General features: G+C 40.5%; 1 protein-coding gene across 1 annotated transcript in view; it reads right to left on the reverse strand.

The window, feature by feature from the left end:
- The window catches only part of LOC119727962, a 70,185-nt gene that overhangs the window by 37,249 nt on the left and 10,902 nt on the right, over positions 1–22,034 (reverse strand). Inside the window, exons 10-26 of the mRNA XM_038200044.1 lie at positions 21,461–21,611; positions 20,467–20,675; positions 19,555–19,729; positions 18,010–18,395; positions 17,311–17,479; positions 17,069–17,179; positions 15,694–15,978; positions 13,993–14,295; positions 12,889–13,212; positions 12,559–12,713; positions 11,564–11,801; positions 8,077–8,402; positions 7,131–7,275; positions 5,826–6,116; positions 5,103–5,255; positions 3,848–4,015; positions 2,850–2,926 (exon numbers count right to left, since the gene is read on the reverse strand). Coding sequence (XP_038055972.1) covers positions 2,850–2,926; positions 3,848–4,015; positions 5,103–5,255; positions 5,826–6,116; positions 7,131–7,275; positions 8,077–8,402; positions 11,564–11,801; positions 12,559–12,713; positions 12,889–13,212; positions 13,993–14,295; positions 15,694–15,978; positions 17,069–17,179; positions 17,311–17,479; positions 18,010–18,395; positions 19,555–19,729; positions 20,467–20,675; positions 21,461–21,611 — 3,666 coding nt within the window. The remainder of the gene's footprint in view (positions 1–2,849; positions 2,927–3,847; positions 4,016–5,102; positions 5,256–5,825; positions 6,117–7,130; positions 7,276–8,076; positions 8,403–11,563; positions 11,802–12,558; positions 12,714–12,888; positions 13,213–13,992; positions 14,296–15,693; positions 15,979–17,068; positions 17,180–17,310; positions 17,480–18,009; positions 18,396–19,554; positions 19,730–20,466; positions 20,676–21,460; positions 21,612–22,034) is intronic.

The following is a 22,034-nucleotide window of genomic DNA, read 5'->3' on the forward strand; positions in this document are numbered from 1 at the left end:
TGGAGCCATCGCAAATTTACCCTTTTAGGGGCGTGGCATCCATTTAAAAAAGGGGGGCAGGACTTGTCGTGCCCGCAGTAAAAATGGTTTTCCCACTTGTTACAAAAGCAGGAAACTTCACAAAGACATAATTATATAGATTATTAGTGTTTTCCAGATTCGGAGCGACCACAAAAGTTCCTTTTCAGGGGCGTGGCAGCCATTAAAAGAAAAGGGGGGGTTTAATTATTATGCCCACTTTGGAAAACATTGTGCCCATATTTCATGAACGAATAAAACGTCCCACAGACGTTTATATTCATGAGGAAAAAAAATCCAGATGTGGAGCCATCTCGAACACACCCTTTTAGGGGCGTGGCAACCATATAGGAAAAAAAGGGGGCGGGGTTTTCATTATGCCCACCCTGGAAATATTGTTCCCACACTCATAGAGAAATGAAACTTTCCACAAACATTGACATTCATGAGAAAACAAATTCCAGATGTGGAGCCATCTCGAACACACCCTTTTAGGGGCGTGGCAACCATATCAGAAAAGGGGGGGGCGGGGTTTTCATTATGCCCACCCTGGAAATATTGTTCCCACATTCATAGAGAAATGGAACTTTTCACAGACATTGACATTCATGATAAAAACAATTCCAGATGTAGAGTCATCGCGAACACACCCTTTTAGGGGCGTGGCAGCCATATTGAAAAAAGGGGGCGGGGTTCTCATTATGCCCAACATGGGAAAAATGTGCCCACATCTCATAAACGAATGAAGCTAATTTCCACAGACATTAATACTCACGAGATAAAAATCACACGTGGAGCCATCGTAAACACACCCTTTTAGGGGCGTGGCAGCCATAATAAAATGGGGGGGGGGGTAGTCATGATGCCCCTATAAAAGAAAGTTGTGCCTACCTTTCATAAATGGATTAAATTCCACTCGGACAATATATTCATAAAAATCTTTTTTTTTTTAATGTGAGGCCATCACAAACCTACCCTTTTAGAGGTGCGGCATCCATTTTTAAAAGGGGGGGGGGGTACTCAATATGCACAAAGTGGAAAATTTTGACCGCGTTTCATATAATAAAATCCACCTCAGATAGCTGTTTAATGTGTTGGAGTAGGGCCGCCTTTATAGTTGGAATTTACTGTTGACAAACCCTTTGTTATCTTACACTATGCATTCTTGCCTCATCTATATTAACCCAGTTACTGTTTTTTTTCGTCTGTAGAATTATTGATAACCTTCCAACTGCATCAATATCTGAATTAGGGGTATAAACTGGGGTGCCTCAGTTAGTCCTGGAAAGACTAGTGTTACTTCTTCAAATACATTGTTTCCCCTGCCTTTTTTTCCTGACAGACCAAAAGGCATATGCAGTGTCGCACCTGTATAACGTATAATTTTTTTTTAATGGATTTGGTCGGGGTAAAAAAAAAAACACTCATAAGAGCTTGATATACCATTTTTAAGAGAACAGAGGTGTTGTGTGGTGGGGGTACACAGATTAATTGAATGTGAAGTCATAGTTGACGTGTCCACCACTTTGTGAGGCGAGTACATCGTGTTGTTACCCAATCTGCTGTCAATGCGGCGCAACGGGTAGGGGGTAGGGGGATTTTACCCTCCCCCCCCCCCCCCCCCCCCCCCCCCCCCCCCGTAAAAAAGGATTTCCATGGCCCTTTAATGTTAAATGTTAGAGTTTAGGGCTGCCATTGTGTGCTGTGTATTTGTAATTATGAAATCACTCTGGAATTTAGATGTGCATGATAATATAGGTGCAAGTACACACATTGAACAATATAACACGGGTTAGCCTACCGGTACTTACCCATGCTCTTTGGGGTAAGTCATTGTATTACCAAATAATATAGGTTATGGGCCAATCAACATTATAAGAAATCAACAACAAAATATGAAAATTGCAATTGTGGGCACAGTGAGTAGGCCCCTCACACCTCTAAAAGGATGAGTTTGCTGTGGCTCTAAATAAGAACTTTCTTTTATAGGGGCATCATGACTACCCCCCCCCCCCCATTTTACTATGGCTGCCACGCCCCTAAAAGGGTGTGTTTACGATGGCTTCACGTGTGACTTTTTTTTTCTCTTGAATATTAATATCTGTGGGAATTAGCTTTATTCGTTTATGAGATGTGGGCACATTTTTTCCCCATGTTGGGCATAATGAGAACGCCGCCCCCCTTTTTTTCAATATGGCTGCCACGCCCCTAAAAGGGTGTGGTCACGATGGCTCCACATCTGGAATTGTTTTTCTCATGAATGTCAATGTCTGTGGAAAGTTCCATTTCTCTATGAATGTGGGAACAATTTGTCCAGGGTGGGCATAATGAAAACCCCGCCCCCTTTTTTTCCCATATGGTTGCCACGCCCCTAAAAGGGTGTTTTCGAGATGGCTCCACATCTGGAATTTTTTTTCTCATGAATATAAACGTCTGTGGGACGTTTTATTCGTTCATGAAATATGGGCACAATGTTTTCCAAAGTGGGCATAATAATTAAACCCCCCTTTTCTTTTAATGGCTGCCACGCCCCTAAAAAGGTACTTTTGTGATGGCTCCGAATCTGAAAAACACTAATAATCTATATAATTATGTCTTTGTGAAGTTTCCTGCTTTTGTAACAAGTAGGAAAAACCATTTTTACTGCGGGCACGACAAGTCCCGCCCCCTTTTTTTTAAAAGGATGCCACGCTCCTAAAAGGGTAAATTTGCGATGGCTCCACATCTAAAACATTTTCTCGCATGAATATTAACATCTGTGCCAAGTTTCACGCTTTTATGCAAAAGTGCACAATTTTTTCACATATCCGCTGGACTATAATCAAACCTACCGCCAAAATGGTGGATCTTAACTCAAGGTCTTCTCCTGTAGCATCGTCTGTGTTGAACCAAGACGTCCACTCCGAGCCTTATAATAGAAAAACAAGACAATGGTACAAAAAAACAGTACATGAAATTGCTATCATCTATTAAAGAGCTACACTGACATTTCATAACTCAAAGAGTTTGCACTACAGGGTGAGTAAAAAAAAGAAACAAAACCCAAATGTTGGGACCATTGTTTTAGTGAAGTTCTGCAAGTAGCACTTTCAAATCTAGGATATGAAAGCCCAATTCATAAGCTTTCTTTCAATACAAGAATCATTCAAATCGCTTATGTAATTTTCATGTTACAGAATTTTAAAAACAAGCACCGTTTTAAAGTTCTGTCTACAGATCACAAAAAGGTAAATGTTCTTTCAGCAAAATCATATAGGGATGTGTGTGAATTGGTTTTGTTTTGCTGAAAGGACTTGGATCTTGTTTCATAAAAATAAGAATCCTCTATATTTTCCTTATATTAAAACATTAGTCACGTACCGCCCAGAAATGCCCAGCTAATCTCTGTAATGCCCGGAACCGTCTGAGCACACGGGAAACAAATACAATGTAATACAAGTGATCCACGACTCATCAAAATCCATGAAAGCATGTAGAGGTTACCTATACATTTTTTTCAAAAACTTGACCTAAACTTTAACTTACGGTCATGCGGAGATACGGTCTTACAGAATGTAGGACTGGTAAGTGTCCCCCAAAACTTTGATCAGGCGACACAATAATAGACATTTATCATGCTGCCACCATTTCAGTCATGTTCCCTGTATCTAATAAAAGTACTGAATGAAAATTTTTTGTGCAAAAAGGAACCAGACTATTTTTCGTTCCAGCCCTGCTTTGGCTACGTTGATTTGAATGGGAAAAATCACGATGGCCGCAACACGATAATGGTCTCTACATAAACTAATGGGTTAAACACATGTTCATGAATGATGACGACACAACCTACCGACGCAGTCCCACGTAAGGTTGACGTACAGCGGGAAACCGTCACACTTTGGGTACGACGCGCCAGTCTCGGCAAACATGGCTTCGCTGATGTAAGCCGTGCAGTGACGCTTGTTGTCACATTGGCGCTGCAGGCGATACATGACGGTCTCAGCGTCATACTCACAATCTGGAAAAAAAATAGAACGACCATTGTTATACTGTGAAACCTAGGAAAGCTGGTCCTGACTAGTCTAAGTCTGAGCTCACACATTTCTGTTTAACTGATTCATAATAACTATTCCCTATATAGCTTTTCACGCATCTGGTAAATACAATGGGCCAGATTTACTTTTATATTTATATTTAACCTATTTTCAGTATAGACAGTAAAACAAATTAAAGGAAAACAACAGAAAACAAAAATAACCTAACAGCTCCCAAAGGATCACCCAAAAAAGATAAAGTCTCGGTCGAGGGGCTCTCCTGACTGAAAGGTTCACAAAAAAATTGAATTAAATTAAATTAATTAGATAAAAATAAATTAAGAAGAATAAACACTATAACAAACAGTTACATGTACACACAGAAATAACAATTACACATGAACTAGAGGAATAAAATAATGGCAGAAGAGCGATGCAAAAATTAAACGTTAATCAAAACAAAATTAACTTTTCAAGCAAAACAAGGAAAGTAACATGAGCAAGAAAGCATGCGTACAATAAAAAAAAACAACGTATGATGAACTAGACATAAGACCTTTACATACATACATGCGCAAAGTGAAAGGACTTAACAGTTTGGTAACATTGAACAAAATCCAAAGCAAAATTTAAAGATGAATGAATACAATCCAATCAATTCACTGCATATTTCGTAACAAAAATTAAGGAAAAGCAAAGCGAAATGCAGGCAAATACAACACCGAAAGCAGGTAATGATTTGCAAAATTTCATTGGCATTACAGAGCTATCCTATACAATAGCACTGCCCGGCTCTTTTCACCAGTCTACAAGCAATCTAGACCACAGGTGAGAGTCAGTCAGTCAGTCAGTCAGTGAGATAGGTGCAAAGAGGACGCTAGGCTGGCCCTCTGGGACCAGCTCAAAGTGGTCAGGTTTTTAGGTAATAGAGGTTACGAATGAAGAAATCAGTCAGTTTGTGTGAGTTGACAAAGTACATTATTATCTTAGCAGTGTAGTACATCATTATAGTAGAATAGATTTGAACAAAGATAGTAGATTAGAATCTTGCTCTCATTTCGTAATACTTACCGGTTGGGTAGAAGTCATCATAGATGATGCACTTTTCATTATGTGCCCTGCCATAGGCGGCGCTAGTTATCTTGATGTATTCTCCTTCAGGACATTTGAATTTCAAGATCTCGTCGTCGCATTTGATAGTCCCCCCAAGAACCGTCGGTAAACCTGTTCATTGCAAGAATGAAGATATGTATTTCAGGGGTTAGATTAGGGAAATGAAAATTTCACAAAATAACTGGCTGAGAGTTTTAGGGTCACTGGGCCCAAAGCAACGTAGGTCTAAGGTACATGTTTGCATTTGCTAAAAGCACCCCCAAAATATCCATGTAAACCTTTTTACGGGAATTCGCCGAACAAATTGGAAGTCATTTTTGCAGTGGTGCCATGCTCATGCACATGCTGCACGTGTTCTCAAAGACAAGGCGCGTGCATCTAAGTAACCCTATTGGTCAAAGGAACCAGGAGTGCGCGCGTATTACCTGAGCGCGACTCACGCATGCCTGGTGCCATTGCAGAAAATAGCTGTCCCAAAATATGGTCAAATCCCAAAAATTACAAATTTCAAAGGCATTTTTTAATAAAAAATCCTGAAATCATGAAGAATCACTTCAAATCTCAACCCTTGTATTTATCACACAATAAATTTGTTTAATTTAAAGAAAAAATAGAAATTTGTTTCAGAGCATTTGAAACCAATTACCGAACAATATATAGCCTATACTTTGCACTGCCCACCTTTATGATTGTAGAACGACTTCCGGTTGGAGCCGTACACATTCTCCGCGACACACGTGTAGAACCCGCGGTCGTCTCCCATTGGATGAAACCGAACCTCGGTGATCATGTGATAGTCGTCTTCCTGATAGGTGACAATGGTAGCATTGACGCCCCCCGTGTAGCGGTAACCGTCACGTTCCCAGCGCATAGTGGGTAAAGGAATGCCGAAGGCGTGACACTGGATGGTACCGTTGTACTCGTAGTGAAGCTTGGTGGTGTTGACGACCTCTAGAACTTCGGGTTTATCATCTGTGGCAATGCCAACACAACTCAAAATTAACAAAGTATTACGTGATGTATTTGTCTCTGTACTGCCCCAAACTGCCCTGCATGTTATTCCCTGTGCCGCCTTAGCACTGTGTCTAATAGTCTCGTCACAGCAAATAAATACAATGTAATACATTTGTAACATGATATGTCAAAACCAGGTGTCATTGTGCAGAGCTACAAATGGAGAAACAGCTACTAAATGACACGGGCGTGATTTACAGTGATTTTGAGATTTTTTTGCAAACCAAAATCAAACCAGTTTCATTGCTTCTGTATGTCCGTTGCTAAGGTAATATTGTTTGTTATGACACCTTTTCTGAATAACACTTTTCTACTAAACTCAACTAAAAAGGTCAAATTTCTCATTTTTGACATTTTGGACGGTCAGATTTCAAAATTTAGCAACATTGCTATGGAATATCAAATTTCAAAAAACAAAGCGACATTGGTCAAGGTCAAAGAGCAACAAAGAGCAAGGTCTGCATCTTACTAATATTGCAATAACTCAAATTGACTTCTTGCCCAAACGTGCCTGATTTTGACATACCACATCACATTTTAATACAGGCGCTATTGAGTAAATTGTTGTTTTTTCAATGCAAGAAACTGAAAGCAAAAACTGGATTTTTGCTATAAGAATGAACTTGGCTAACAGCGAAACTGCAAATTTTTTCTCAACACTGTCTTATCGAGAGCAGTACTTTAGGTCACAGTACTATTGTTTAATTTCAGTGGTGGACAGCTAAATTTTATGATCTTGTTATTAAAATAGACATAACTTGGGAATAAATTATGCAAATTGTGTGAAATTTTCACAGTAATTACTAGTCAATAACAAGTGCTTTATCCCAATGTTAATTTTACGAAAAATAGCGAGCCAAATATTTTTAAAAATATGTTTTTCAAATGCGGCCACTTTCTTTTTGACTCACCCTGTGAATGAAGTGACCCAAAACTATACCAACGCAGTCTGAATGCACTGAAGTTACCTACCTTGCAAGTAACACCCATAGACCTCCAATCGCAGGGCAATTTCCTCAGTCCAGTTGAGGGGTATCAAGCGCAGGTAGCGAGCGAACATGAAATGATCAAAATACTGATAGTCCACCGAGGTACTGTCGTTATTAGCTTGGAAAATCTGGGGAGAACATTGACAAGTAATTAGTATCAATTAGTTATGTGGACAATGACTGATCAACGACCAATTTTTTTGTTAAAATTATTAACGATTTAACCCTCCTGTTATCTGAACGGTCACAGACAGTCAAAGAATCAATCCTCTTCCCTGCCATGCCTTTTACACAGGCTAGACACCAACAGTCAGATCATATTTCTAGCAAGCACTTGACTACTCAAATTCAGTCAACAGACAAAAGCAGACAAGTGGTAAACACAGCTCGCTTATTAATCATCTACAGTCGAAGCATAGCTGTATCAAGTTACATAAACAGTCACAGCCAGTCAATCCCAATTTATGTAGGCCAGGAGTTCTCAACTGTTGAAAACAGTCACTTGATTGATTTTGACTGAAAGGACAACTTGGCACAGAATGTGTATTTGCATGTTACCTGATATGAGCTCTGTGCACAAGTACCCCCTCAACGGTGAGAAAGGGAGAGTTGGGGGAGACCACTGGGAGAGACATTCAAATGCATTGCTGATGACGTTGACATTCATGCGGAGATGCTATGGCTTTGTGCCATATTCAGACTAAATTTGGTCTTGCACACTTCGCGCACTATGAGCCAGTCCGCTCACAAACCCTATGTGTTAGTCCCCAAATAATAACTCTTTTTTTTTCAGAGCTTTGTAGACATTAAGAAAATATGAGGGAAAAAAGGTTTTGAGTTGGAAAATCATACAAGTTGAAAATTTATTGATAGAAAAAAATTGTAATTTTTTTAAAGAGCCAAGGAACCTGACTTTAAGCCATGCCTACCTTGTCAACGCCGTCCTCTTGATACGTCATCCATACACTTCCATTGGCCGTTGCATTGACCGTGTAATCCAGCCGATACTGCTCAATCCAAAAGTCGTACTTCGGATGACCCTGCGTGGCTATCTTCTTGACCCGCATGATCCGCTCAAAGTCAATCTGGTAGTACTGGTCGGTATCCCGTTCCCTGGCGACCCAGGCACCATAGGGGGCATGGAGGCGGGCATCCCATTTGAAGGAGTCCAGCGTGGCTAGCAGCTTGGTGCTAGAGACTTCCAGCTGATGGTTGCCAATAGTCTTATCCATCATGCCAAAAGTTAGCATACAATCTGTGGATACATCGGATGGTTTCAGAAATGACACAATGTATTTTCAGATATGACACACCTAGTTTTTTTACAGATATGACACACATGTATTTTCAGATCGGATACACATGTATTTTCGATATGGCACATGTATTTTCAGATGTGACACACATGTGTTTTCAGATATGACACACATGTATTTTTCAGTTATGACACACATGTATTGTCGGATATGACACACATGCATTTTCAGATATGACATACATGTATTTTCAGATATGACACCAAAATGCTTTAATTCACTTTGGTTAAAAACCCTGGAAATGCAACAAAATGCAGCACGTGTCAAAATGACAAGCCTGCTGCCGATTTTCATGAAACAGTGCGTAACGTAGGGTTTAAGCAACAAATTTGTTGCATAGTTTTGCATTAACCTATGATCAATGTCACAAAACTTGGCACAGCTGTGAAACATTTCAAATAATTTAAACATCTTACAGAAGGGGATAAACAGCATTGACGTCGCCTGTTTGTGTATAATTTCTGCTGTTTGCGTATAATTTCAAATTGGCTACAAGACAATAATTCCATTTTTGCGTGATAGGCTGGTTCCTACGGAGCTTTTAAAGGGACATAGATGAAAAAAAAAAAATTGAAAACATCTTCGTTAGAAAGAAAAAAATCTGCGTTCGAACGAAAAAAATCTGCGTTCGAACGAAAAAAATCTGCGTTCGAACGAAAAAAATCTGCGTTCGAACGAAAAAAATCTGCGTTCGAACGAAAAAAATCTGCGTTCGAACGAAAAAAATCTGCGTTCGAACGAAAAAAATCTGCGTTCGAACGAAAAAAATCTGCGTTCGAACGAAAAAAATCTGCGTTCGAACGAAAAAAATCTGCGTTCGAACGAAAAAAATCTGCGTTCGAACGAAAAAAATCTTCGTTCGAACGAAAAAAATCTTCGTTCGAACGAAAAAAAATCTTCGTTCGAACGAAAAAAATCTGCGTTCGAACGAAAAAAATCTGCGTTCGAACGAAAAAAATCTGCGTTCGAACGAAAAAAATCTGCGTTCGAACGAAAAAAATCTGCGTTCGAACGAAAAAAATCTGCGTTCGAACGAAAAAATTCTGCGTTCGAACGAAAAAAAATCTGCGTTCGAACGAAAAAAATCTGCGTTCGAACGAAAAAGCTGTTTGCTGTAAGCTGTTTGCCCTCCCTGTGCTGCCCCACCACTTATGTGGGTGATTTTTGTGGGTCAAAACATTCTTTGCCCTGAAAACTGTTGTACCAAACATGTAAAACGTATCAATCATGATGTGACTCATATCATGCTCTTGTAAGTGCAACAGTTTCTCCACATTTAACTGATTATCCATGGGCCACCAAAAAACATGTCGGGCTAGCCATGGCTATCAGAATAGCCCGACATGTCTGTCGATTGCTATGAGTATGAGTAGGAATCAGCTAATTAGTGAATCCCGTATCTGAAAGTGAGGAAGCAGAAAGTACATGTACATGTACAAGTGTTAGACTAGTAAAATAGGCTTATTGAAAGCCAGAAATGATCAAACAATATATACATGTCAGTCGCTTCTAAAGTTTGGAACTATTACAAGGATTAGGAATGAAAATTTATACTGTAAAGGATTTGTGGATAGACAAATTTCTGAAAATCACAATGACGACCAGTTATATTTTTTTACCTGAAAAATTTGAAAGATAATTATATAGCTTTTTTAAATTATTTTTTTAAAACTTGCCTCACTTTATAAAAAGAAACCAAAAAGACAAATTACTTTTAAAAATGTCTCATAAGTGTGTTGCCTCAGCATAGCATAATGGGTGGGACTGATGGGGTGTGGGGGGGGGGGGGGTTGTGTTGTAGCTAGTATTGTAACAGGATAGGGACTCTTAAAAAAAGAAGGACAATTAGCTAGATCTTCATTGCAATGGTTAAAGTTCATGACCAACTAACAGCAAGCCCTAGTAAGACCGTTTGAAAGCTCATAGACTGCTTTAAGACCAGTTATTGAAATTCCTGTACTTGGGCCACGGACCTACATTGGGCACATATGTCATGCATGTTGGACCTGAAAAAACATGACCAAATCACCCACATAAGTGGTGGGGCAGCACAGGGAGGGCAAACAGCTTACAGCAAACAGCAAACAGCTTTTTCGTTCGAACGCAGATTTTTTTCGTTCGAACGCAGATTTTTTTCGTTCGAACGCAGATTTTTTTTCGTTCGAACGCAGATTTTTTTCGTTCGAACGAAGATTTTTTTCGTTCGAACGCAGATTTTTTTCGTTCGAACGCAGATTTTTTTCGTTCGAACGCAGATTTTTTTTCGTTCGAACGCAGATTTTTTTCGTTCGAACGCAGATTTTTTTTCGTTCGAACGAAGATTTTTTTCGTTCGAACGCAGATTTTTTTTCGTTCGAACGCAGATTTTTTTCGTTCGAACGCAGATTTTTTTCGTTCGAACGCAGATTTTTTTCGTTCGAACGCAGATTTTTTTCGTTCGAACGCAGATTTTTTTCGTTCGAACGCAGATTTTTTTCGTTCGAACGCAGATTTTTTTCGTTCGAACGCAGATTTTTTTCGTTCGAACGCAGATTTTTTTTCGTTCGAACGCAGATTTTTTTCATTCTTACGATGATTTTTTTCAAATTTTTTTTTTCACCTATGTCCCTTTAAAAGCTCCGTAGGTTCCCACCCAACATAACTATTGATAATGTATGGACTGGGAGCCAGTCTGCTAACAATTCAATTAAATAAGTTAGAATAGTTTCATATGGGGACCTGCTACTACATTAGATTCGAACCAGCCAACCGATGCCGTTAGCTCGGTAGTCGAGTGGTAAGACGTCTGCACTAGAAAGCAGAATGTTGTTGGTTCGAGTCCCACCTGAGTGATTTTTTCCTCGCTTTCACTTGGAGGGTTACATGCTGAGTATACAATGTTTGTAAGTCAATGAAGGGCAAAACCTTACACTGAATTTACATCAACCCTACGCAAATTCTTATGAATATCACCTTTATATTTAATACTAATTGCATGAACCTTGGAACCATTCAATAATCTTTCCACTAATTTTTCCATAACAAAAGTTCCAACCCAAGTAATGTCTTCTGCAGGCTTGGGTATCACAATGGTCGCAAGAGAAACTGCATGATTGCTTACCTTGTTGACAAATGAAAGCGTTCTGGTTCCCGCACGCTGCGTCCTCCCACTGAAAGTTTTCGTCCCCTCTCAGCTCGATGCATCGCTCGCCCGCTACCGACACATAGTTGGCGTTGAAATCGGTGAACACATGCCTGGTTCCGTCGCGCCATCTACACGTATTGTTGTCAGTCTGGACACATCCGACCCAGTAGTTGGTGTCAGTAGAGTAGTCTGACAACAGACCCGCCAAGAAATCCTACGTTTAAAACAACACGTACTTTCGTTAAAAAAAATTACTATTGGCAATAGCACAAACTTTGAAAGAGTGTTGCATCCTGATGCCACTGTTTTGGTTGTGCACAAAGTCTATGGAGAGTCTAGTGCATTTTCAAAGTGTTTTCCAACAAAATTGGAAATGTTTTTCAGTCCCAGATTCATGTCTTTTCAACATTTTTGCAATTACTGTCCCTCACTGAGATAATATATGATGAAAAAAGTGGAGTAAGGATGTAACATTCTTTCCTTTTCATCACATATTATCTCAATGAAGGTCACTCATTGCAACAAATGTTGAAAAGACATGAATCTGAGACTGAGAAACATTTCCAATTTTGTAAGAAGAATATTTTGAAAATGCACTCGACTCTCCAAAGACTTTGTACACAACCAAAGAAGTGCCGGCTGGATACTACATTCTTTCCCAAACTTTAACAGCACATTTCTTTTGGGGTAGGGACAAATGCCTTATACTGACTAACAAATCAACTGAGGCTGGTCCACAAGTGCACAAAATTGGATTCAATTGATTCAAAATGGCTATTCACTGGAAGTCTTTTCATGCATCTGGTCTACGCAATGGGCCGGATTTAGCCCATTCATCTGTGTTACAGGGTAAATTATTGCAAGCCTTATCCAAGAAAGGCCGTGTTCGAATTACTTGACTGCGGCTTGAAATTACACGCGGGTCTATGGGAAGTGGCTTCGAACACCACCTAATTCAGATGTGGCCTAACCTGTGTATTAGATGCAGGGATACCAGCCAGATGACCGTGCAGCTCATTACACTGGTCGTCGGCATCCTCAAACTTCAAGGATGCATTGGGGAAGGCTCGGATGCACCGGTAGTCGTGCTTCAACCATCCGCTCTCACATTCCCCCTGGAATTCATCTGAAAGACAAGAGATCAAGAAAAGGCATTTTAGTCAAGTGCATCACAAGTCCATCACAAGTCCTCAAAGGTCCATAAGTCCCCATAAGTCCATCACAAGTCCTCACAGCCATCACAATAAAGTAATCACATGTCATTCAAGATCTTTTAAAGAGTTATAACAATCAATACTTACAAACATCTTGGATGATGATTTCATTGGACACACATGTGTAGTTCACGTCAAGATACTTCGCAACACCCTCGCATGGATCTGAGCCAAACGACGCCACCTCTACTGCGATCTTACATTCGTGGTGACCCTCGCAATAGGTGCGGACAGTCTGGAGGCTGGACGAGGACGTGCAGTTGGTCGGTGCGTACCGGTCTGGTCCCGGGCACACTGAGTTGTCCATGGTGCGTCCGTACATGGCTTGCACGATGTGAAGGACTTCATCTTCGGCTGGGCAGCTCAGGTACAAGAAATCATCCTGGCAGGCTCGGGCATATTTGATGTCATCTAGTGATAACAGACAATTTATCAATTAACTTTACAATTTCAAAGATGTTCAAGAAAAAGAACACTTCTTTTTTGAGTGATCCCTGTTTGCTATTTCCGAGGTCTGCAGCATTGCTAAGGTTGCTAGCATCGTGACTTTGTGTGCGATGGCTACATTGCACATTCGGGTTTATGGCTTCTGATGAGCACCCAATGAACAAAGACATTGATAAAATGTGAACTGCCAACCTAGGGCTGGATAGCTCAGATGGTAGAGCACATGTACGGTATTCTGGAGGTTCCAGGTTCAAATCCTGCTCCATTTTGGCAATCGTGGGGAATGCAGTGTATTGGTTGGCACAATGGTCTTTTGTTTTAAGCAGCAGACTTGTGAGCACATTTGCACATTGAATACATCGGAAGGTTTCAGATATATATATATTTTTGGATATGACACACATGTATTTTCAGATATGACACACATGTATTTTCAGTTATGACACACATGCATTTTCAGATATGACACACAAGTATTTTTTTTAAAAGATATGACACACAGGCATTTTTAAAAAATGATATGACACACATGTATTTTCAGTAATGTGACACATGTATTTACAGATATGACATAAATGTATCTATAGATATGACACACATGTATTTTCAGATTTAACATGCACTTATTTTCAGATAAGACACATGAATATTTTCAGATACGACACACATGTATTTTCAGATATGACATACAAGTATTTTCTGATCGAAACTTAGATAGTGGAAGACAAGCGCAAATGACTATACCTTGAACACAGTGGTATGAAGTAGTGAGGTAGACGTGGACGTTGCTCTGCGAGCACGGGTAGCTGAACTCAGACACGTCAGCCAGACCCCCGCACCGCGTGGTGTTGTCGCAGTCGCTCTCCACAGCACTCTGCACAGTGTCAGACGAGCAGGGCAGAATGCTGGTGGAGAAAGCGCCCTCTTGTGGGCAGGTCTGCCAGTCAGCAGTGCGCCCCCACTGTACATCGGTGACGTTGACTTTGTGGGTGTCAGGACAGGCAATCAGCCAGTCATTCTCGCCACACACAGTATAGGTTGTCGATTCTGTTTTTTCAAAATAAATTATTTTGTTAAAGGGAATATACATCATTTGCTTTTGCTGTAATTTTCAGAAATGGATGGAATTGGGGGATTGGAAATATAAAGCAAATATAGTTACACTGACTTTTTGGAGGTTTTGGGTTCGAAAATGCTATAAAAACCAAGAAAAACGATCATTTACCTGTAGTCTTGTTCCCTGACTCCATATATATAAGAAGAAACAGAGCAGTTTACATACATTGGGGAATTGTAAGGTCAGGGAACCAGTCTAGCTGGCTCGTACCCGTTCATAGGTTTGTAATCGATTGCAAACAAGTGCAATAGTCAATTGGGGCCAGTATTTGAAAAAAAGCCAGTTGTTTCCAACGCTGATCGGCCGATCAGCGTTGGAAATTGATACAAAAATACCACTTTTCTTGAAAATGACAGTATACCAGGTGCCATAATTTTACAGGATGCTTTAGACTGTCATTTACCAACGTCCTATTAAGGTATTTCGCAAAAACTTGGTAGTTTTATTTTTCGATGTTTGCAAATGTTGTATATTCCCTTTAAAGTTAAGTGGGAAAAGTTTGATACAGTGGAAACAACCTTGTGTTTCTACATATTTTGTTTCTCCCGTTCTTGATGCATGCTTCTACGTATGTAACCTACCACCACAAAATGAGAATGAGGTTGGACTTGAGATATGTTTTATTTCTGGATTTTGCTGAACAAAACCTTTTTTATGGTATATCACATTTTGGGCGGCAAGTTTAGTAACGGAAATACCGCCAACTAAGCTGAAGTAGTTTTGGGAAAATGGCATTTGAAAATCCCGCTTTCGTATTACAGTGAGTGAAGATTCAAGTTATAAAACAGGACGAAAATAGGTTTTATCAAAACAATTAGGAAAGGTATAGATAAGGACTTTAATTGATACCGACTGAGGTTCACCAGAAAATAAAGGATCGACCACCTCTTCAAATTTTGGCTTTTGCCCTACTGTATTGACAAATGGCATTTTCTGACTTAACGATCATTTCATGTTGACAGGTCACTTAGTGCTCCTAATTGTGAGACCATTACACTTTTTTGTGGTAAATATCATCCTCTGCAGTGACCAAAAATTACTAACACGTCAAAACTTTGCTTGCAAAAGAAAAAACATCTCAAAACCCACCATGGAAAAGCCATGGTGCCAAAACTACCAAAGAACATTGAAGAGTATTTTGTTGCAGTTCTGAAAATGCAAAGCAGCACTATAACTTTGCAACGATTTTGCCAAGAATTCATAGAGAAAACACAAGTGTCCGTTATCAAGATTTTTGAGGAAAATGTCAGTTATGCCAATTTAATGAAAATCATCAAAGGCTGCCAAGTTTAGAATAGTGAAGAAAGAAGTCGTTTATGAACACTTACGCCTTTCATATTCGCATGCAAAGTTCCTGATGTCAGCACAGTCTACAGACACCCATCGTCCGTCTTTTTCCTTAGACAGTGCCGTGCATTCATCAAACGCATCATCAGAAGGATTTTCAGCCGCCCAGGCTGAGTAGGCATAGAATGTCTCGTCACTCCAGACGAAAGTCTTGAAATCATCCCTCCTGTTCAGATCAATTAAGAAGTCCGTCTCGTCGTAGGCTCGGGGAAAGTTCTCCAAGAATTCTTGCTCGCGAAGTGAGTTAATGATTACCAGATGGCCGCCTGGGTATTATTTTGATAAAAATAAAACTAAATTATCTTGAAAAGAAAAGAAGGCTTAGGCCAAAAAAAAAAGTCTCCAGTTTCTGGTATGGAGCTTGCCCAAAAAGTGGTGCGGCGACGCGTTTTTTTTTTTTTTTACCTGATTTTTGTGCTTCAAATGTCGGCTGATGACTGCAAATGGTGCCCGACTAAACTCAGTGCAAATATATGGGAGTCCAGAGAGGCCACATAAAGCTTATTCTCGACCATAACCCAATCTAAAAACACGTTAAAATTGTGCAGCAGCAGGATTCCAGTCAAACCAGTGAGTTTGGCAGTTTTGAGACATCATCTTTCATTGAAAAAAAAAAACTTTTTCATTTTGCCGACGCGCATGGCTACGGCGACGCGCGCGCATACCAGAAACCGGAGACTTTTTTTTTTTTGGCCTTATTGGTAGGCTGTGCATTTTCAAAAGATTTAGCATTTCAATTATTCCTAATATTCGAGTATGGATTTTGAAAATGCATTGATGACAACCCTCCTGCTGTCTGAACAGTCACAGACGGTCAAAAAATCAATCCTATTCCCTGCCATGCCTCGTACACAAGCTGTCACCAACAGTCAGATCACATTTCAAGCAAGCACTGTGACTAGATAAAATTCAGTCAACAGACAAAAACAGACAAGTGGTATGCACAGCTGGTTTGTCAATCACCTACAGTCAAAGCATAGCTGTGCCAGTCACCAACAGTCAGATCATATGTTGAGCAGACATTGTGAATAGTCAAATTCAGTCAAAATATAGCTGCGTCAAGTTACATAAACAGTCACAGCCAGTCAATCCTGCAGGGAAGCTCTTAACCGTTGAAAACAGTCACTTTATTGATTTTGACTGAAAGGTAATAGGAGATTTAAGTTAAACATGCGCCCACCTAAATTGGCCACCAATTGGACTTTGAATGCTCGTGAGCTTGTCTTAAATCAGCACACAGTTAATTAAACATGTTTTTATATTATGGTTTCTGACAGAATATTTCCATGGGAATAGAGAGATTTCAAGTTCTGAGCTTGCAGGTTCCAAGTAAGTTCATATGCTTATGTTAACTACCTTCGCTCTCGCACACACTCTTGGAAGACGACCAGTTCCTGGTGTCGTTCCGATAGAACTTGTAGCAGGAATTCTCGAAGGCTGACCAGCCGTTCTTGCAGACAGATGGAACTGCATGGTGTAAAAAAAAGGACGTAATGTAAATATTCTAGTCAAATTTTTCAAGTGATATTTTTAGTCCTACCAAAATCGTTGAAGCTTCCATTCATCCCGAAAACTAAAATAATATCAGGCGTTTATACCTGCAGCGCTACATCCATACAGCTCAAGTCTCAGCCCAACGGGGTCAGTCGTGTTGATCTCTGATTGGATGCGTAGGTAGCGCAGGGTCAAAGGTCGTAGGTCATCCTCCCCATCTGCAGTCAACTCAACGAGGGTCACATCAATGCTGTCAACTGGTCCCGAAAGAATCTACAGCAGTCATAGAAAAGAAGTATACATTAGTTTAATGAAAAGTTATTGCAGTTCCAACTACAAATATGAATTACAAACTGAAATGTGTCACAAAATTGACGGTCAGCTTAGTAAAACTTGGGCTAGTCAAACAGCTAGTATAACAGAAAATTCCTGTCACTAATTTCTTAGCAGCAGCAAAAATTAAGGTACGCGTGCACTTTTGTCCCCAGATTGCTGAAATTAGGTATTTTATATTGTTTACTGACATTATTTCAAAGGTGATGTGTGTCCGACCACTGTCGGAAACTGATCCAAAAATTCCACTTCACTTGAAAATGACATCACACCAGGTGCCATGTTTTCTCAGGATACTTGAGGCTATTTTGATCACTTACAGTCAAGTAAGGTATTTCACACAAAAACAATGGTAGTTTGCTTTTTTGATATTTTGCAAATGTTGTATATTACCTTTATTTATGTCATTAATGAGCAAAATAATAAACTCCCTCCGTACTAAAAAATAATGACAGTCCTGCAAACTCTACCTGTGTCTCGATGCTGTTCATTTTCCGCATGGCGTTCCAAATCACATTGTCCTCACTATAGTGCAGGCTGAATTGGCTCATTCCCACGTCCCCCTCTGGTAACTCAACACCCTGCAGGGCTATCCCGGTCAAAGTCACCCTCTCCCCAAAGTCCACCATCAACCACTGGTCAAGGGAACTGACCAGGTCGCCCGGTTCAGACACCCAGCCGTTAAGCCCAGAGGCAGGACTTTCTGGGTTGTGCAACTGGGCGCATTGAGGGTGGTACTTGGTGGAATTACTCGGCAGGGCGGTGTCGCTACTCAAAGTGGAGTTCAGGATTGAGGACACGGTGATGCGATCCATGTCAAAAGCGTGGTCAGCGATTCCGAACGTGTCGAAGCAAACTGTGAAAAAAGGCAACGTAATGGTGTCATTTTTTAAAAAGCACAGAAATTTGAACCACTGTCAAACCAAAGAAGAAAAAATCATGAGTATGCCATGCCAGAGCGCAACAAAAAGTCGGCTGAAAAGGCGCGATTTAACAGGTATGACGACAAAAATTGGAAGCGCATACATTAATAATAATGGTAGTTTGGGAGGCTAATCATCTTTACTCGCAGCTGGGTTGCTAAATCGGGAAGGACGCGGCTACAACATGGTTGGGCCGCTGGCACTTAAAGGCGCCTATGGCTGCCGGCCACATCGACCCATTAAGACCACGGAGCACAGCCTGAGATCGAAAGTGTTTGATTTTTCCGGAGGGAGGAAAACCAGAGGGCCCAGAGAAAAACCCTCGTGGCACAGGAGAGAACCAACGCACAACTCTACTCACACGTGATCCGCGGCCAGGATTCGAACCGTGGTCACCTTGGTGAGAGGCGAGCGCTTTACGCACAAGCCGCCCATATTCATTACGTGAAACTCCCATTTGCCAAAACCCCTGACCTGTACCTACCGATTTCACTGTGACTCTTATCAGCTGTTATCAGTAAAGTAATTATAAGATAAACACTTACCCTGGCACCCACTTCCCCAGGGCCAGTGACCATGAGCTGGTGGTGTCAAATAACGGAAACCTTGAAGAGCATGGCTGAAGTCGGACTGTTTCTTATTTGATATCTCGAGATATATTTGATCGATTTTTATGATTCAAAGTTGCTCACATAATAACTTTTGACACTTTTCCAAATACTTTACATTATAAACAAGAACCTAGTAGACTTTGGTAGATATTTTTTGTCAGTAAGCTCACAGGCAGAGGCACCATACACCACCTGTTCACGGCTCGTTAACTCTTGATCAGATAAGAGAGATCGCGTTGAAAGCTGCTGAATCTGGAATCGGTAGGTACGACCCGAGTTTGTCATAGGCAAACTCGGGTCTAGCTCAAATGGGAGATTCACATAATGTAATGTATGCACTGTTGGCACAGAGAAAAATCTAACGCTCATTTACTGATTGGCATTCATTTTTTGGCTTATTGGCTTCATTTGTGCCTCCCTTCAAATACAAAATGCAGTATGCATTGATTGAACGGAATGAACAAATGACCAAACATATTACCAGTGGTTGAGGGTGCTTCATCAGCTGTGTTAGAGGAAGAACAGCCGTAGATTCTGACCGTTATTGATATGCCAATGTTGACCTGGGTGGGTACCAGTCGCAGATAGACTGCCTCAATTACGTTGGCTAGGGGGTTGGTAATAAACTGGTCAGCGTCAGAGTTACCAATGAACACCTATGAAATAAAATAAATGAATACACAATGTGTTGTGTCAATGGATGTCTGACAGCTCAGAACAGACCCTCCTGTGTGTCAATCAAGCAGTGTGCATTGACCATTAAAGGCAGAGTAGATCATTTGCAGCTATCCAAAAAGTAATCAACAACATTATTGTTGACAAGCTTACTTGGTTTAAAGGTACATTGTAGTAATGACACTTCCTGTGAAATTATTCCTTTTGGCATGCTATCATTTTGAAGATAAGGTGTTCTTAGATTGTTGTGGAGTGTCATGGCCTATAATGGTTAAGAGCAGTGGACTCATGCTCTGGTGTTTCAGAGGCAACAGTGGTGTGGGTTCAAGCCCGGGTGGACACTTGTGCCCTTAAGCAAGGCACTTAACCATTATTGCTCCGTCGTTCGGATGGGACGTAAAGCCATAGGTCCCGTGTGTTGTGTAATGCAATGCACATGAAAGAACCCATGCAGTGACACTTATCGCTAAGAGAAGGGGTTTGCCCTGGTGTTTCTGGCCTACTCTTAAACTCCCCTGCGGAGTCCTGAGGAGAAAAACAAACCAAGAACCAAGAAGTTAAATACTGTATTGACAACATTTTTTTACTCAGGGCGGGTGACACTTTCTTTCTGAAGGCAGAGGCAAAAATTATCACATGCATGCATCACAGATTGAACTGCCAAATTGTGCTCGTCACATCAATTTTCTATTTATTTTAGCAGTTCCTGATGACTTACCCTGGGTTGACCATCCTCAAGATACAGGGCCCAGTCCACGTCATTCTGGCTGAAGTACAAGTAATAGCCCAACACCCAGTTACTGCCTTTGCCTTCGGTGCTGATCATGGTAATTGTATGAAGCGACGACAACGTGATCTTCAGGTAGTCTGGTGACCCGGACTGTTCAGCGAGAGTGCTGCTTAGTAGAGTACTGCTGCTGCTACAAGCTGGATATTGGGAGACAGACATTTTTTTAAAGTCATTCTGAGTGGTTCAACTCTGTGGTGTGACAGTACTGACAATGTCAGTACATTTTATAATAATTAATTTTCAATTACTCCACATTTTTTTGGTCAAAAAAATGTATACTCCACAAGTTCCCGATTGAGACATAGATTATTGTGGGTGCCCCTGTAACCCTGGTTGAACTACTGACACAGACTTTCTGAGGCAAAGATCAGACCCAGGCCAACTCCCATATGATTTGTAGTGTCACCTGTAGTGCTGTAATTGTATCGTATGGTAAGTATAGCTGCTGTATCAAAAAGCCAACAATCATCCTGTCACTAGGCCCAGTCTTGAAGCCTGAAAACAGGTGGTCCTCGTCCTTGATAGCTATACACGTAGCCTCCCAAAAACATCTTTTGTCCTTTTTTTAGACATATGTAACCCTCTGTAAAGAGAGTTTTTGTTTTTGGCACAAAAACAGATCCACTTTGTGAGCAGACTCAGGCTCCCGGTCCGTACATTATCGATACTATCTGTGTGGCGGGAACCAGCCTACCCTTCGAGAACGGGAATTGTCTGGCAGCCAATAATTCGCAATTGTAAAGTAATAATTCAATAACTAAACATGGGCCTATTCTTTTAGGTCTAAGTCTCATTCAAAAGTGAATAACTTTACATATTGCTAGAAAAAAAAACAATCATGAACAGGACTCAGAAATATATCAAGAGACAGCAACTATAAATTTGCATTTTTTCCTTTAAGAATTCCGTAATAATTCAATACCTGTAGGATCATACATTCCGTAGAGTTCAGTCCGTAGGCACGGAGCGTCATTCCATTCATGGGGGTACAGGCGGATGGACACTACGTCACTCAACGAAGGTTCAAGCTCAGTTTTAACCACACCAGTCTTGTCAATATTGCCGTAAAATATCTGGAAAAAAAAGAATCACAAGAGAAATTATTAAGGGAATAAATAGGTTTTGGGAACTTCCATGGTCCGAACCAAAGCAAAGGACATTATCGGTGACCAGGCCATGACCAGGCCCCGGTTTTAAATGACTTGTTTAATTCAGCCAAGCACATATTTATTCCCATTCGTGTCAGTCAAATATCAGAACAAATCAAAAATTATAAGTTTTCAACAATACTGTTCCACAATTTTACTCCATGTTTCAAAACACATTCTAGCTATGTTATATGGTATGTGTCTCTCGCGAATAGTTCGTAAATATCTCCTTACGTAGAAGTCAAAATTATAATTTCTAACAATATTGTTCCACAATTTTACTTCATGTTTTATTTAAACAGGTTCTAGCTATGTTACATGGTATGTGCCTCTCGCGAGTAGTCATAA

This window comes from Patiria miniata, unplaced genomic scaffold (genome assembly GCF_015706575.1).
Source record: "Patiria miniata isolate m_02_andy unplaced genomic scaffold, ASM1570657v1 HiC_scaffold_20, whole genome shotgun sequence".
In the NCBI taxonomy this organism is placed as follows: Eukaryota; Metazoa; Echinodermata; class Asteroidea; order Valvatida; family Asterinidae; genus Patiria; species Patiria miniata.